Genomic DNA, 18,611 nt, shown 5'->3' with positions numbered 1-18,611 from the left:
GCCAAGGGTCATGCAAAGCCCAGTGCAGCACTGATAACTCTGATACCCCCAGTCAGACCTTAAGGTCAAGCCCATCCTGTCTCCTGAGCCATCACTGCAGAGCCTGTTGTCACTTTTCTTAAACTGGGCTCTGCAACCAGACAGCCACAATATATCTGGAAATTCAGCAATACAGATATTTGCTTAAGAGCAGCCTTCCTAAAATACCAACGACTACAGTATTACACATCAAGCATAAAAATAGACCATTGAAAAGAAACCTTTGTCTGGTCAACCCCAGTGTAATTCCTGTAATTAAAGTGAACAGAACATTTAGAATAGGGCTTTGCAATGAAAGAAAGCCACCAACAAACTGAACTGTTCTTTTCAGCCCTAGAGGTCAAGAATACTTAGAATTTTTACTTTGTCTTTAGAAATGTACTTTCCATAGCTCATTTTTTAATATTATCAGAATTAACAACCTGCTACATGTAAGGTAAAGCAGTACGGCTAAACACCAAAAAAACAAACCTGAAATAACACACACCCAGGTCTTTGAGATATTGCACAAATCTTGAAATGCCACCCTTGCTCTAGGTCAAGGGGACTGTGTAAAGACGTGAGCATCAGCAGCGTCATTCCGGCTCCCAGCACAGAGCCACTAACAGGAAAGTGAAAAAAAAGCAATCAGGAAAACTGAATTAATGAACCACTCCAATCAGTGCAAGTGTGTATGCAAAATGATGGTATTTTCTGCCGGGAGGCTTTCATAGGAGTTTCATAGACTTAATGTGCCTCTGTTCTGAAGCTTTGACAGTCAGTGCCACAGAAAAATTGTTGAGACTTGTCAGTACAGCAACCAAAGTTAACGTGGGCTAATGCAGAGGTTTCCTTCAGGGGCAGGGGAGAGGGGGAAGAAGCCTTTTCTCCAAATTAGAGCCGTACTCTACTACCACTAAAACTGCAACTACTTTTATCACGTAGAAGTTAACCTTTCATGTCTGTCTCTATTTAAAAGGACGGGTTAAGGGGGCTTGGAAGCCAGGAAGGGGCTGGGAAAAGAAAGAAGGGTGAAAAAGGTAAAAGCAACTATTTACAGAATTATCTTATGAATGAACATATGAACTTAGGGTGGCGCTGATTGTTTTATATAACTAAGTATTCAATAGCTTTGCTAAAATAAGAAAACCTCATGTATCTATCAGAGAGCTACATACACATGTTCTGTTCCTGTATGGAGAGGAAAAGGAAACAAGTACTCAAGTGTCCTAGGAAACAGCAGCGTCAGTCTCTGCACAATTATTTTGAATGACTTTGTTCTGTCTCAGTCATGTTGATACCATAAAATCTTTATAAAAAGACACCGATTGTAACCTTTGATAGATATATTTATGTACTTGCTAGTTAGTTGTATATTTTGTAAAAAAAAAAAAAGAAGAAAAAATTATGCACTTCAAATAACATTTCAATGCCTCCTTTTAGATAAACTTTTACAGTTTCAATTGTACATTAAGATGTCAAGGGCTATATACCCAAAGAAAATGGAAACTATCTAATTTCCTTGTAAATTCACATGGGATCAATACATAAAATTTATTACTCAACTTTTGACACAAATAAAGTTATTCATGTATACATGTTTTCTTTATATTYTTTCTTTCTCAAAAGATCAGACTAGTTCTGGTAACAGCCTTAGAAACAACTTACAGCTCCTGGCTGGTACAGACACAGCCTACTTCAACCTGCCATCTCTGTAGCAAAGCAGGATTACACCAGGGTGCTCTGCACTAAGATTTTGAAACATCTCAGGTCACCTTCTTACAAACCACCTTTCCTTGTTTGAGTGCAGGGAAACATTTTYGGCAGCAGAGGACAGACCCTTGGAGCACAAGGAAGCTAGAATGGAGCTAACTTGTCCTGTCAGAGGGTGAGCCCTGTGTTAGCTGTGCTGGGCTTGGCAGCTGAACTGCCTGCTGGGCTCTGCTGCCACCAAGCACCGCGCCACCTCCTGAGCGGGACTCGCCCTGACTGGGCTGCAAGCTGCTCTTCACCTGCTCGTGCATGTTTAAAGGAGGGTTGTACAAATACACATTGTTAAATTGAGAAGGGCGATTTGCACTCTAAAAAAAAATCCAAAGGACTTTTGTTGTTCAGGATTCAAAGTTTGAACTCTGAAACTTCCAACTTTGAGATATGGTGCAACTGCCCATGAGAGAAGAATGCGTTCGTGGGATAACCTTAAAACTTACTTGAAACTGTTCCATTGAGTTCCATTAGCTCTTCAGGGTGAAGTACAAAATGATAAAATAGCAGGTCAACAGGAAATGGAGGTAAATGCAAGGCCTTGGTGAGAAACAACAGATTAGTATGTTCCCAAAGGAGAATAAACAATTCACCTCTTCCCTTTCCAGTATGGAAAAAAAAAGGAAGTTATAGAAGAATAAAGACTGGAAATATTTCCCTTACACCGCATACCTATGTTATAAATAGGTATCCATACACGCAAAGCCACTTTAAGGGTCACACAAGATTCCTGTCAACAGCAATTGGGGCAAGACTTGATATCATCAGTAAGTCTCAAGCATTTGATGCAGGTTGTATTAGCACACTGGCCTCTTAGCACTGTCCACAGCCTTKATCTTTCTTGCTGGTGATCACAGCTGCAAACTGCTTTTGCTAAGTTTGAAACAGCAGAAACACAACCACATCCATTAGGAATAGTAAAGCATTAAAAATTAGACCTTTATATAGATAGAAGTCTAAAAGACGAATTCCTGCACTCGCAATGCTTTKTCCATGTCTCGTGTTCTTGCAAGACTTGTTTTCTGCCAAGTCCCTTTCCTCCTTGACATCCCTTTTGGGTTAAATAGGACAGACAGGGTACATATGAAAACAAACATTAGACCTCCCCCTCTAAAAAATTCTTTTGGGTTTATTTTTGGGGGGTGGGGGGGCAGGGTAGGGAGGGAGGGTAGAKGAGGAAGGGATGACAGGACAGCCCTGAATACTTCAGCTATGCCTGACAGCCCCCATTTCCCCAGCGCGGGTTTTCCCCCTGCAGAACGGTGGAGCCGAGCGGGACCCGCACGGCACGAGCCACACGGCCAGGCCGCGCGCCGCCCCGCCCCAGCCCCGCGGACTACAAGCCCCAGCATGCAGCGCGCGCCGACGTCACGACACGCCCCGTGACGCGCCCCACAGGGCTGTTTGTCACAGGGTCAGGTATGGGAGAGCTCCCTCTCAGGTGGTTGCATTTATTGTGCATAAACTCCCGTCACAGGTACTGCTTTTCATARAAATCATAAACCAGTATTCACAATTGCACCAAAATCTGAGTTCTAAAAACAAAAGTTTGCATCTCAAGTTTATTATAAAATCCAGACTGCATTTTCAAGGGAAAACGGTTCAAGAGGGAACAGAGTTTAGTGTTAAACAGCAGCAAGGTCTCCACATGCATTTCCTTCCAATTGGAAAACTCCAGTGCTTGTTATGGTGGCCACTTCTGAAGATCTGCCCCAGGCTCGGGGCAGAATGGATTACCTGGATTCTTCCCAGTTTTCCCACAGGGCCAGTCCTCACCTGAGCCCTCTTCCAGAGCAGGGATGTCCTTGGCCTCCCTGCAGAGGCACTGGGCAGAGGGCAGTGGTGACAGCCCAYGGGTTCCAGCACTGAGGAGAAAGGGCAGGGGCAGCACAGAGAGCCTCCAGGCCCAGCACTGGCCTGCCCACAACCCCACGCAACACGCAGGGGCTCCGAGAGGCTCAACTTCCCAGTGCCAGCTCCTGCCAGGTGCTTATTTTGATATATTTATTTACCTGTGTCTGTACTTGAGCTTTGGAGGCAGGATGCTTTTTCAAGTTTGCAAAGTCCAATTGAGCCAATATGCACAACTGAGATAATATCCCTAGCAGGATTTACCCTCACACTGCTCAAACCTAGAAGTGGAGATCTGATCAACATGAGTTGACCACCAGTTTAATAGAAAGATTTTTTTGTGTCTAGTTAGTTCAATATGGAAAGTAGCAGTCCTGTCTAGTAGTAACTAACACAACTTTAGCCACAGGAATGTCAGTCCTGGAGATCCCTTTTAGGAGTTTTAAAGCCAGAAMGCTGAATAGCTGCTCGAATTAACTTATGACCTTGTTACCCAACCACACATGCAGATGCATGATTTGGCATTCTAGGGCACCCAATGTTTGCTTTGTTTTTTTAAAAAAACATAAGCTGGGTGCCAGTTTCCCCACTGACATAGGCTACATTTTTATTCATTTTCCTGACAAATGGGGAAAACAAGACAGATCTAGGAAACAAGCTGCTTTGAACAGGATTCACTGATGTTCACTACTTCAAATAACTGGAAACATGACACAGTGATAGAACACATCTAGTCTCAGCTTCAGCCACCTGAAGCTTCAACCAAAATTTTGCAAAATTTGGTTTTCTAGAAAACACTTTGTGTTCTAGAAATCAAATACTCTGGCTGTTTGAAGCTTCCGTGTTACAACAGTGCTAAATGATAGCAACAGCTGAACAAAATCAAACTACTACCTCAGGTCCAACTTGAACCTATTAGAAATTAAAAGTCCTCAAACCTCCAGAAGCTCTTTCCAGAGCTGGTAATTGGGGAGCAGGGATAGGGCAATGCCAGAGTATGTCCAGTTGTAACAGGTGCTCAGTATATGAAGAACTCACTTCCAGCCTGACAGACTTCTCTTGCAAGGTGTGAAAGCTGAATCACCTCATGGAGCAGAGTCATCCATATAACTGAGGCTGCTTGAGAATTCCTCTKGAGCTGCAGCAGCAGTTTTGTAAATGCTTTTAAGTTCTGATTTGCTGTGATGTTAGTGCCAATAGTCTCTTGCTGAGTAGTGCATTGTGTCGCTGAAGGTACTCKATTACATCTCCTTGCTTCTCAACTATCTCTTCTAAACTTGAGTTTTCCCTTAGAGAAAAATAAGGAAGGGGATACGGTTATTAAAAGAAAAGATGGAAGACATCAAAACTGACTTTGAAAACTCTTCCTTCAGTTTTGCTTTTGCTGATCTGGACAGCTTTAGCGAGGAGGGAGCCTGCAACAGCAGTTTTAATCCCAATCATGTATGACAAGGCARGAAAAAAAGGATTAGCTACCTCTGGGCCATGTTTCATAAGCAATATTGAAATTTTCTGCTAGACAGTTACAGAAAGGTTAATGTTTGCACATTCATGCTGCAAGTTTGTAAAACAGAGCAAAACCAGACTATGCAGTAATACCATATCAAGCAAAAAGCACACAGCACCTCACCAATGGAGTAGCAAGCTTTTTAAGCAAAATGCTTGTGGTATCTATAGCCAAAGTACTAGGAAAAAAATTTCTTCATTAGTCTGTAAAAGCATTTGAGGACAGTGTTACTGTCACAGTAATATGAAATACTGCCCATGCTGATATTATATCTACACTTTGCAGACTCACATACAGCTTAGTTTCAGCTTGAAATACCTTCATCCATGGAAACATGTATGGAAACTATTGAACTGTTTAATGTGKCATTGTGGCATTAATTAACCCAAGCAGAAAACACGGACCTTAAACCAGACATTTAAGATGTTCAATAAAAAAAATATTGTTTCTCAACTGAAAAGAGTCTTGTAGATTAAAAAGTCTTCTTGTTCACAGCCTTTATCACTAAGTCACACGAGCAGCCCCAGGCCCCAGAGGGGCTCTGTCAGAGGCTTAGCTGGTAGGGGTCAGGCGATGCAGAAAGCATTCTGAGAGCCAGGGTCAAGCACAGGGCTGACAGGATTCACTTTTCAATAGACCTTAAATCACCAGGGAAAGAAAGAGCCAGAGTTCTATAGACCTGAATTAAAAAAGCATTTCTCACAGGAAGTTTRCCCTCTTTATAATCACAGGACCAGAGCCTTTTCCTCGGCAGGTCTCCACATTGTTGCTGAATTGTTCTCTAGGTGCTTGAGGATTTCTCAGGGGGRAGGCTGAGCAAGGAAGCAGTGAGGTCTCCCATGCACCCACCACTGCTGCTATCGAGATGTAAGCCCAACACTGTATCAACATAACCAAGACAACTCTAAAGCCTTCCTGTATCCTGGACTTCTATTTCCAAGTTTCATGAACGCATGTGTGTGCTACATTTGTGGCACCCAGGCCAGTATGAAGCATTCATTACCTCTAGTCTTCTGCAGCTGAACTTGTCTTACTAAGAAGCAAGACACTGTACAAAAAAGTTTGGAAATCTTCTTGCATGGAAGCCCAAGTTAGTTTTGACTTCTTATTGAGCTCTATCGGACTCATGTCAGCAGCTGGAAGGTGTGCACCAGACCGCCTGACCAGAGCAAACAAGCAGTAAGTCTCAGTGCTTGCATGGTCAATGTGGGAAAGCTCTCACTCTCAACTTTTTCCTCTTAAAGGACACACATCCACCTTTAAAGTTCTTTCCCAAACTGGAAGCACACTCCTAATCCCTTGCTAAAAAAAGAAAAATCACTTGCTCAACTGTTGGAATAAAACAAAGCTCAAAGCTACCTAGTCCATCTCAACATGCAACAATGCATTTGCTTGAAAGAAAGGGCTGAAGCCAGGCTTCTGCRGGCATACTCTAAGCAGCAGTACTACACACCAACTACACACTAGTACTGGTACTACACACTRGTATCTGTTCTCCAACTCCTATATAAAGGCAACCAAAAGAGAGTAAGCACAGTTATTTATAGCACATTTAAGATTTTTGCAACAGCCATAAATGGTCTGATCACTTGTACCCTTCTGTTTGAAGACTTTTTTCATAAAGAATKGGCATCCTACATATAAAGCATCATCTACTACTTGTCATTTGTGTGTAAAAAAGTATCTTATGTAATTTTCTTATGAATTAGTATCCTCACCTCTATTTGGGTTGACAGACTTAACACTACGCATAAGTCTGTACAGAAACTAATGCAATTGCTTGAGTTGTTACCTRCATATCATGGTTGACAAGACTTGCACACATTGGAAGATTAATGGAGAAAGCCTTACCTGAATCCTGTTTCTGAGGTAATGTGGCTGGGGTAAGCATACATCTTCTCTTCTTCAATTATATCAGGTCTTGGCTTTGCACGATTGAAGTTGCTTATTTTCACTGCAGTCAAGTTTCATGAAGTAAAAGCAAGAGTTGAAGATTTATCATTAGGCTCCAAGGTAAAAAAACCCAGCCCCTCTGAACAAATTAGATGAGCTTGCCTTAAAATAGGCAGCAGAAGGGCAATAGGCAGTTTGGGGAGTAGGAAAGAAAAGGAATAGAAAGAAAAAGAGTCATATCTAAAGTGGCTTTGGTCACGAATTAGAGAAGTCTGTTCTGCTGCTCAGAGCCCCATGAGCAAAGACATGGGGAGCCTTAAGTGCTGCTTAACACGCACAGAGCCGAGCCCATGACCCGGGGCACTTGTTGGTACCCAACACAGCCGGTGGCCCCACAGCACTGAACAACTTCCCTGGGAGGCTGCCCCGGCACAGGCTGCCCCGGGGGTTGTGGAGTCTCTGCCTTGCAGACTTCCAAGGCACCCAGGCAGGGCYCTGGGTAATTGGGTCCTGCATGAGAGCAGAAGGCTGCCCTAGCTGAGCTCCAAAGTTCCCATCCAGCCCAGGCTGTTCCGTGGGAAGGAAGCGGCAACCAGGCTCCAATTTCAAGCCATAACTAAGCAGAAAAGCAATAAACACGCTGTAGAGTTTTTGATTCCAGAGTCAACTCAGAGCTTTTCATTTAAACTCTTTCCATGAATGCTATTTTAACAAGACTACCTGCTATGAGGCAGCAGCTTGTCTGGCTGCCCCAAACCAGGACAGAGTTGCTACAGCAAGTCACGAGTTACTGTGAGCAGAGAGGCTCCTTGTGGTCAGCTGCCACCACAAGGTTGGCTCTTGATGACCCAAGTCATTCATGGGTACCTGAACAAGGCTCAAAAACAAATTCAACAGACACAGAATGGGGCAGTGGGGAGAAGCTCTAGCTACCCTCTGCATAATTCTGGATATAAACTGAAAATATCTGAAGCTATTCCATACCAGACGGGATTACAAGGGGAGTTCACCAGGGAGCCCCAGAAGGCACATTCTGGTTTCTACAGTCAGGGCTGCAGAAGAAATACATCTAACACTACTAAAAGCAGGTCACATTGGCTCTGAGAAATCCACATAAATGCAGGGAAAGTCAATAATACAGTAGGGTTTATTACASGCTGCCCTGATAAAACAATGCCAGAGCCTCCAGAGGTTAGCTACACGTTGGGCTCAAAGGTTAGTTATTTCTGTGACTGTATTGCCCTGCAAAAAGCCACGCAGGAATAGATGAGGAATTTCCAACATGCTTTGTTTGTGGGAATGTTAGTCTGCTATTCAAGAGATATTAAAAGTACACAGGAAAAAAGCCATTAARCGCATACATTCAGTAAGCCTTTGAAAGCTTGGCCTCCTACTCTGTCAGTGAACTCAACATTAAATTGATATTTAGAGCACTTGGGTTTTTATGCACATTTATCTCACTTGGAAGCCATACAGATGTAAGCATGTCAAGTCTACAAGTCATTCAGAATAATTCCTAGTAGACTTCTGACTCCATCCCTGAATTCCAGAGCTACATACATATTGCTATGTATATATTGCCAATGGGAGATTTAGAAGACAGACAGCTGTCCTTGCCAATAGTGGGCATCACAATTCACAAGACTGCTCTAGCAGCAAAGGAGAGCCTAGAACTACAGTCAGGTATCCCACAGCTCTGCTTCTGTTTGGGAGACATTACACATAGCGCTAAACCAAAATAAAAACAGATATCTAAAGCTGCTATAGATAAGGATTTACATCTCACTAATAGTTTAAAATTGTGCTCCAAGAGAAACAGCACACCTGAACCCTGACACTAGCTGGAAAGCTTTAGGAGCAAACAGGCCAGCACAGGTCATCAGCTTCTAGGGAAAGAGTGAGCCTAGGCCTCCTCCCTCCCCACCACTGCTGCTCCTTCAGCTGCAGAGCTCCATTAGCCACCCATATCTCAGCGGGAACAGTGGCCACTAAGTGCTTTCCAGGGACAGGGGCACTCCAACAGTAAATAGATGCCTCCATTAAAGAGTATCTGACTARGGAGGTTTAGTGTTTCCAGTCAGTGTTTCCAGTCTCTCAAAAGAGGCTGATGGCCACAAGTTCCCAGGCTATTTGCAGAACTGACCAAAGACACTTGTTGTGCCTCAGAAGAGCTTTAGCTTAAGACACCCAAACAGCCCCTACACRCAAGAAACGGGTGGAAAGTCTTAGTTTTATCTCAACATACACCAGGATGGAGAACAAGATTGGAAAAGGCAAACTAGGGACATTAATGGAACTTAGTGCTTGCCTCAGGAGAAGAGTGATCTCTAAAATTAATTCTATCCCGAAAATTAAATGAAAATTCTATCCATGCACATGAAGCTTTAGAGGGAGGCCYAGGCTGCAGCTCTGGGCTGCAGAGGACACAAGGTGACCCTGCTGCCCAAAGGGAGCACCCTGCCCCTGCCCAGCAGGGCAACTGTCCCTTCTCCGCCTTCGCTCCAACACCCACGGGATCCCTGCTTCCCAGCCCCCTTCAGCCCACCTTGCTCAGGTGGGTGAGCTGCTCTGGGAACACCCCACAGCTTTACACTAGCAAGCCAGACCTTGGGCCCTCTGCACAGTGACAGTTCTAGAGCTGGACTCTCATTTCTTGGTGTATTTTGATTTCAAAATGGTTACAGGAACATCAGGACTAGACTTTACCTCCAAGATGACCAATCCACTTGGCAGTACTCCTCAGTATGACTTAGAGTAAGCTCACACCAAGTTTTTCCCTTCAAAAAAGGCACTGAGATTAATTAGTAATCTAAAGACTTCCTCCCAGAGGAATGATGAGCATAGAATGGCTCTTGCTTTCAAGCTCCATGCAGTACTAGAAGTTTCTACTTTCTTCCTGCCACCTGATTATGTCAGAAACAAGCTGGTAATAATTTTTGCCTATCTTTTTTTCACCAGATGAATCAGCACTACTGAACTAGGCTCTTGCGACCCCCTTACTTATAGCTGTAAATAATTATATTTCTGCTGGGATGCTCTTTTCTAAAGAATCAAACTCAGGAGCAGAATTCCTTATTCCTAGATACAGATACATCAGTGAATGCCTCTAGTTCCTTTAGAACAAGAGAATGACATTATTACATCTCCTCTCTTTAGTGCTTTCAACCAGTGTTCAAGTTATCTGCAGTCAAGTTAATGCAAGACAAATCCAAATAGTTCTCTCTATCCTCATCTTAAAAATGACCCAATACAGGCATTTTAATTGATACTTCAGATACTTTAGCACTGATCTAACACAGCTTGATAAATTACACTAAAGCATTAGGAATTAACCTTAAGAGAGTGACAGTACAAAATGCCTCAAAATTGAGGCAATCTTACTAGTGTTAGCACAGATTTAAAAAACAACTTTAAAGAAGATTGCTCCATTATAGTGACTAAGAGGATCTTTTTCAGGTGGGAATAGAGAAATAAAAAGGATGAGATTTACAGGTTTGGAAACTGAGGAACATCACACTATTAGCTAAAATACCATATTTAAATCCCAGAAGCAGTTCTAATAAAGCAGACTTATTGCTTCAACTTTAGTGCAGACATTTGAGGACAAGCTAGTAAATATAAAAAACACAGAATGCTTTTGCAACAATTCTGCATTTATGACCACTTCATTAGATGAGTAGTTTTATGATAATAAGCTTTATCCATTAACAGTCAGGGATCAAATCAGGCCTGATGGCCTTCCCACTTGTCCAGACTAGCCTTAGTTTTCCTGCGACAGGCAGAGTCATTCTGCATTTATACCTGCAATTAAACATTTTGGGGTACTAATATTTCAAGCAAAAAAACTTCTCAGTAGCCACTACTGCCAGTCTCACTGAGGGGAAACTGGCACTCACCTGTGTAAATCACGAGGCAGGTGAGTGAACTGATCAGCTCCAGGCCCAGGACTCCCAGGATCAGGTACAGGTACACTTTACTGTGCTCAGGAAAGGAATGCTGCACTGACAGAATCAAAAGCAGGGCTGCATTTCCTAGAAGAGAAGGACACAAAGACTTCAGATATTGCACTTAGTAGTTGAAAATAATTTACTGCTCATCACCAATACCTGAAGTATTGCAATAATGCTTTTCCAATTCATCCTATCCTCATTGCTTTAAAGCAGGTGATGCATCTCTCAATCTCTAGTTGTAAAATGAGGTCTCATTTCAGTCTTTAGTAGTACAAAACTGAGTTTTCTTATACATCTGACCTAAAGAGATTAGAAATGCCTAATATAATATGCACATCCTTAAACTACTTCTGGCCTTATTGCTGCTGTCCATTCTCTCCATACTTCAGAAGTTATTTTCTTTMAATTCTTAGGAGCTGCAGACAGACTAAGAGAGCATCTCCCTACAAGCAGCAAGTTCAAGCATGTTTAAATGATACTAACATTTAACAAAACAAAGGGAAAAAAGAAAACCACACACACACAAACACCTTTGCTCAAGAGCCTTCATAGGTTTCTAGTTGTCTAGTTTTACTTTTGCACTTTCAAGTTACTTAAAGTTGAATTGAAATAAACACAATTAGTCATAATGAATAAAATCTGTATTTCAAAAGCTTGAATTATAGATCAAATTCTTGCCTAAAAGATTTTCTGGGTTGCAACCCAATGCTCCGGATTTTTTAGATGGCTTCTCTCCATGGCATACTTCTAACAGAGCATGAGGTGTTCTTGAATTTACAGCTGTCCTTGTAAAGCACTAAATATATTAGGACACTGAAATTAAGGCACTATGCAGTTCTCATTCACACTGCTAGTTAAGTGATCTGTCAGGAYACAAGCAATCTCTGCAGGAATTCATCATGAAGCACATAGTCTTCTGATTCAGGTTTGCATCAACACTTACTGCATTTGAATACTTAGATGTGGGAAGCAGTTTGGTGAGGAGAAATAGACTGTACCCAAGAAGGCTAGGTTAAATCTTCCAGACTTTGCTGCAATAGGCAGAAATAAGCCTTTTACTCTCCCCCCGAAGCATCCTCAGGTCTGCTGTGGGCTGATCTCTTCACTGCCCATAAGTAACTCCAGAGCTCTACCTAGTGGCCACAATCTGAAGCTCTGTACAATCAGGTTGACTACACGGACTTTCAGGGGGTGGGTGGGAAGCTGACTAGTGTTTGCTACAAAGRTAGGGGCCATGTAACCCACCAACATTGGTAGAAATAAAATTTACTCTAGTTCTGTGGAAAGCTTACAGGAGCAGGATGGTGATTCTAAGAAGCAAAATTACAAAAACCATCATGTTTCCCTTGCCCCTTGGTGTTTCTCTGCGAAAAGTCTCTTCAAGTTAAGTGAGTTTTAGGTCTGTAGAAGTAGCTTCTCTTAGAAAAAAGAGCAGCTACATGTTGAGGCTTTTCATCTTCCACTGGCCAGTTAAAGCACAGAATATGGGGAGTTAGAACAGTGCCACACTCCATGCTTTGCACATAGAGGACAGCAGGCCTAGTTTGACCACCACTTAGCTCTGCTTGTGGAGCCAAATTTACTCATTTTCTTAGGTGCAGGCAGCTGCTGAGCACTATGCAATTCACCTGCTTTTGAGTAAAATGTGGAGTGTGGAAAGGGTTCTATTTATGAATCACACAATGCACTTCTTGAAGGTTCATCTTGCCAGATGTCCAATCAGGCCAGCAAGTAGACAGACTACTATCAAGACTACTATCAGACAGAGCTTGCTGGCTGAAGATTTTCTAGTTAGAGCTGCTACTGACTAGACTTGCCTCACACTTGTGAGCAGGCAACTAAGACAACTTCTTCACAAGATAYAACTGGCAGCTCAAAGCCAGTCAGAAGGTCCATCTGCATAAAATAAGCAGCACTTAAATAAGTCTGGGTGTGAGATTAAGAGTTCCTAAGAGATACGATCAAGTGTTCAGTCAGTGCTTYACTGTTACAGAATTCCAAGCTTTACAAGAGGAGGAAAACCCCACGCAGACACACAGGCAAAAAAAAAGAAGCTCCATTCACCTGTGGAATGAATCACCAGGGGAAGCCTTTTCAGATGTCGTGTGGATCGATAGATGGAGAAGTAACCTCTGCTTCGGACTTTACTGTGGTGGTGGTGGATGTACCGTTCAAAGAACACCTGCAGGATCCATAGGATGACTTTTGCAATAATTATGACAGTCTGCACTTTAAGTGGATGAGTATAGTTTCCAGGGCACTTGTCCTGATTTGGATTGGGATAGGAACAGAACATGGCTGCCAAGAAGGACAGAACAACAAAAACAACCTGTAAGAGAAGAGATGGAAAGGTTGTTAAAAAAACCAAAACAACGAAAAAAACCCACCACCCCTATCCCCTTCTCCTCCCGCCTCAGGAGATAGCCTACTTATCTAATTCTCAGTTTTAGTAAAATACATTCAGAAAGTGTAGCGTTTATAAACATTAGAYCTGCTTACCACAGCTGCCACGTCAGTCACATACTCTTATTTCATTAATGGATAACAACATCCTTCAGGAGCACAACCAGTGTTCAGCTGGCCAGAGATGAGAATTGCCACTGTTTTATTTCTAACCCCATCTCACCTTGAGTGAGTTCATCTTACTTCGACTCCTTTTATTAAATTCTCCACTTTAAYGAGATTGAGAGAATGCAAGTAACATTTAGACCATTCAGTAGGACTATGTGGTTTGCATTCTTTTCTTTAATTATTTCCTAGGCAATAATCATCCTTCATTAAACCTCCCTATAGAAAAGTAAAATGACATCMTACTAGCCCCAGCTAGCCTGGGCATTTTCAATTAAACTAAAAATAAAACAAATCCACCATCAGAAGTATATTTTTCTTTTCTAYATACAACAAAAATGCACCAACTCTACAAAGCTCTAATCTCCCTATGAATACTCAGCTAAAAAAACCCMAAACCCCCMCACACCTCCACAGTAAAACCCCCACAATATCTATCACCTGATTAATAGAAACAGAGCAGGAGCTAAAGGAAAGGTCTTATTTTCTTTTTGCAACAGTTCATCTGTACTGACCTAAACCTACAATGATTTAATAAACTTGTTCCCTAAATTCATTTTCCCTCCATTTTTGTCACTTTGAATCCTCCCCCTCCCTGATACCAGCCCTTTCAAAGCACTCAGTAACTCATTATATGAGCAGCCCTTAGTTTGCCTGGGTTGCAAGGGGATTTAAGTAGTAACAGTAACTGCAGTCATCACTACTGGGGAGGAGGAGGGAGGAGAAGAAAGCCAGATTCCTGTATTATCCATTAGGCAACTATTTGAAAAAAATTTATACCTCAAGTCATCTCAGATATGGGAGAAGTGGCCAACTCAAGTGAAATAAGGAGTTTAAGCAGTAAAACACTCATTTAATTTTTAACACTTACTCCAAAGGGCCAGGAATAGCCATTCTCACCCTAATAGCTTCACTATTTTAATATGTGAACAGACCCAGTTTGACTACTTAGATGTTATAACAGTTTCAGTGCASAAGATAAAGTGCTATTATTTAACTGGAACAGCCTAGCAGAGCAGCTGTATTAATCTACTTTAGTAACATCTGCAAAAGGGAGCACATGGCTCTCAGTAAAAATTACCTATTACAGATGCTTTGCTTACATTTTAGGGCAGTCCAACAAAAGGCACTTCACCTATTGTGGTATATTTACATAATACAGCTCTTTATAAGAGCAATAAAATTTAAGGAATTAAGGAATTATGTATGTCTATGTGCAGGAGAAGCYTGGGAAGAAAGGGTTAATGCAAGCAAGTTACTTCTGGTCTGTGCATTTCACCATATTGCAGACCTCCAGCACCAACCTATGGGGACAGCAATAGTGCTATTCCAGTCGCAAGTAAGGCTGGATAGCCAGTTCCCACTGGGGATCTCCACAGCCCATGCAGCAAACCTGCAGCAGGAACCTCACCTAGGTCTCCCTGGCAGACACTGAGGCTTCTCCTCACAAGGAGAGACTCACAAGCTGTTTACTTCTTAAATGTAAAAGGCCAGAGCCTAYTGCCTTATTGAAAGGTTTTATGCAGCTGCCTAGAAAGATGGCTTAGAAATCAATGCGTATTTGTGAAGTCTTGGCAGAGTTGTAGCCTTTGGGAAYACCCAAGTTTGAGGCCAGACAAATCTCCAGTTCTGCTAGTGCTACCTATCTGCACCCCTCAAACATTCTGGCTTTGTACACGCAGTCCTCAGGTCAGTATGAGCAGCAATCATACCAACACACAGGCGCCATCTCAGGACAGTTTTGTCAGAGTTCTTCACCCTTCAAAGTTTGGTTTCCACAGGTGCACTAGCAACAATAAACTTCCCCAGTAGTTATCAAGGATAAGCTCACTAGTAGACAGTAAACTAGGTTGGTCTAACAGCCCTCAGCAAGTCCTACACACAAGACCTGTGAAATTCACTTTCAGGGCTGCTCCTCCTCAAGCCCCTGATGTTAACCAGAGCAGGAAGTAACACCTGGATTCCTTTCTCTCTCCATGCACTACCACTTAGTCACAGTGGCAGAAGAGTCCCATGAAATACCCTGTGAAATTGAGTCCAGCCTCAACAAGGCACAAGATCTTCATGACCTTAGATCTCTATCTAGTCTAAGCACTGCTAGCGCAGTAGCATTTTATGCTAGTGGAAATACTTCCCCAAAAAAGCTACTTTTCAGAAGACTTCCCTCTCTAATATTCTAATACGTCTCACAACTTGCTAGCACCAACAAACAAATCAAAAGGTAGACTCAGCAATTATCACATAGCATCACCAGAATTTGATGGAGAGCAAAGCTTTGACTGTTTTGCAGAAACAGCATATTTACATCTCAGGAGCAAGCTGTCTGCATGAACAGCAAGAATTCAGAAAAAAAGCAGTAAATTTTCATGAGGAAACCACATTTCTTACACTTACATGTATGAACAACAGAAAATTGGCAAGAAGGACTGCTGGGATAGCACGAAATCTTGGCCTCAGCTGCGAATGCAATGCATGAGATGAAATAAGCGGTGCATCAAGCAGAGGATCATCTTCTAAACTCTGTGTTATTTCCAAGGAACCCTGAAGTTAAGGTAGGGAAGAGGGAGGAAAGGAAAAGTAAACACAGGTAAGCTCATGAAGTAATGTACAAAGTTTCAGCAATTTGTCCTGTGAGCAATTTCAGCTTTGGGAAAGAACTATGTTAACACCTGGGGAGACAGGCTGCTTAAGCTGTAAACAAACTATTTCAACACACCTTTACATAGTACTCAGTCACTCAGGAATCCAACACTAACCTACTACCTACCTTTGCAACGAGTCTTGAGGAACATGAATTAGCTAATGCTTACTGAATACTTCCTAAGACTTGACCACAGCGTTCTTCATAAAATGCAGAATGAAAGATAGTTAAACAATAAACTTGATTTGGTTGTCATGTCAAGCAATGCTCAATGGCCATCAATACAGCTAAAATCTCCATGAGGTACTTCTCTGAAGTCTTCTGGAATAGGCCACAGGGTACTCGTATGCCCACCGGAGAAGTTGGGGATGTGCATAATTCCATTTCCCCCTCATTTTAGTAAGGATTTTTGCAGTACCTATGTATTCTTGCTTTTGTCAAAAGGACATTAAAAGAGATGACATGGATAGCTGCAACAAGCCAGCAAGACACGATTTCAAATGATTCAGTCACTGATAATACAAGCATAGGAAAATGSCTGTAGTATTATTTCTTCACTAGGTGTCAGTTGGTTCAAGCTGAATCTGGCAAGAGCWAAGGGGCAGTGCAGAGGCAGGGGCTACTGGTCCCAGGTACTGGTCAAAATACTCTCTGTTTTCACTTGAGAACATGCAGCTCTTACTGTCATGTTGGTAGCAAGTCAAGTTTCCTTTGACTTCACATGCAGCTCAGTTTTGGTCACGYATGTGTACCAAAGTAACTTCTGCCTCCTCCCCACCTTTTATTTTCTTCTTTTTAAAATGCAGACTAAAAATAATCCTGAGTGGAGAGAATACCTTTCCTCACACACAGGATACTTGCCCAGCAGCCTGAGTTGGTGCCACTTCCTGACTGAGAGATGGTCCAACAAAACTGCAGGTGACCATGCACAGCCATCTGAATGACACCAGGCTTGCCGACAACTCAGACTCAAGCTCCTCTCCTGTTACTTTTCATGCTGCAGCTTGTTTACTTTGAAAGCTAAGGAGCAATGCTCCAGATCCCTGATCAAGTTTTGACTGYTCTCCTCTGGAAAGATACCAGATACAGCTTGAGAATCAAGCACACAGAGCAGAGAAACCCCTGCAGATGGGAGCACTGTCACAGGGGTTTCCAGAGAGAAGCAGCTGAATTCACATGCTGACCATGTAGGAAACCGCCAACACCTGCTTTCACTGCAAGCTCTTCCATTGCTACAGGTGGTGGAACCAAAGCCAAACAAATAAAGCAGCTAGCCAGACACTACTCAGGTTCTGGCTCCTTAAACAAATATGGCATAGGCCACTGGACTATTTATTGCTCTTAGACTGAGAACTCCTCATCACCATGACAGAAAGCAGGATAAAGCTCAAGAGGAATTAAGTATTTCCCTCTTCAAGAGGGAAGAGGATAAAGACGAGAGCAAGTCAGAGGAAGTAAGTTTTGGAGCTAGAACTAGCTTTATACTCCATATTAACCACAAAAGTGCAGATTTGTTGGCACCCCAGGCTGGTTTCATGCACATTCAGGTTCCTGCAACAGGAGCCAGTCATCAGTAGTTATTTCACCTCAGTTTTTACTCAAGCCCTCTGAAGGCCACAGTCACCCAACCACAGAAGACTGACCGTGATCTCCTCCCTCAACCTATCCAAGGGCTTCCAAACTTCTGATTAGGGTTGCCTTGGAATTAAGCAACCCTTCCCAAAACACCTTCCTGGGAAAATGAATTTTTATTGCAGACCAGAAGATCTGCAGGTATTATTAGACATGCTGTGTTACTGGGTTAGTCTCTGATCCTCATTTCCCCCTTTTCAGGGATYAAGTGTAACTTTAAGGCAAGCCTGCAAGATAGAGTGGCAGTATCCAAGACACCTTGGCTCTTCCCTCCCTAGTGCAGGGAAGGAACAGCTCCTGCCTCCCACCAAAATAAGAYTTTTTTAGTCAGGTCAAGATCATACCAAATTACTTGCGGAGTCCAACAACAACCTAAGTTATTCCTCCATATATCAGATGTCCAACCCCTGCAAGAAGCCCATGGTTCCTCCTCCCAGAGCCACAGAGAGCTTTGAAATACGGAAGGATACGAACTTCCCTGAAGAGCTGCTGCTACAGGCAGCACGAGGAGGGAGGGAATAAAGGCAGGAGCAGTAACATCAATAACACAGCTAATCCGACACTAAGGAAACCCACGAGCTCCCTAATTAGATCAAACTCAGGCTTCACTTAATTAGGACGAGCTATAACAGCTGCTATTAAAAACGTAACAAAACATTAACAAACGGGGCGCTACACACGCATGCGGGTGAAGGAAGGAAGAGCGAAGGCAGGAGGAGGAGGAGGCGGCCGGGCGGCCCCGCCAGGCCGCGGTGGCCCTAGCGCCGCGCAGCGCGGCCGGCCCCGC

At 42.8% G+C, this 18,611-nt stretch overlaps 1 protein-coding gene across 1 annotated transcript; it reads right to left on the bottom strand.

The window, feature by feature from the left end:
• Positions 1–3,530: 3,530 nt before the first annotated feature.
• On the bottom strand, positions 3,531–18,534 carry TMEM192 (transmembrane protein 192; the record flags this gene model as incomplete). Its single annotated transcript, XM_026041620.1, has 6 exons — positions 3,531–4,921; positions 6,992–7,094; positions 10,930–11,064; positions 13,048–13,312; positions 15,946–16,092; positions 18,505–18,534. Coding segments are annotated over 6 exons (804 nt in total), but the record flags the coding sequence as incomplete, so codon positions are not given.
• Positions 18,535–18,611: the final 77 nt, after the last annotated feature.

This window comes from Nothoprocta perdicaria, unplaced genomic scaffold (assembly GCF_003342845.1).
Source record: "Nothoprocta perdicaria isolate Ctin4 unplaced genomic scaffold, notPer1 scaffold_29, whole genome shotgun sequence".
Taxonomy (NCBI): domain Eukaryota; kingdom Metazoa; phylum Chordata; class Aves; order Tinamiformes; family Tinamidae; genus Nothoprocta; species Nothoprocta perdicaria.
This window is presented reverse-complemented; position numbering and strand designations above follow the sequence as displayed.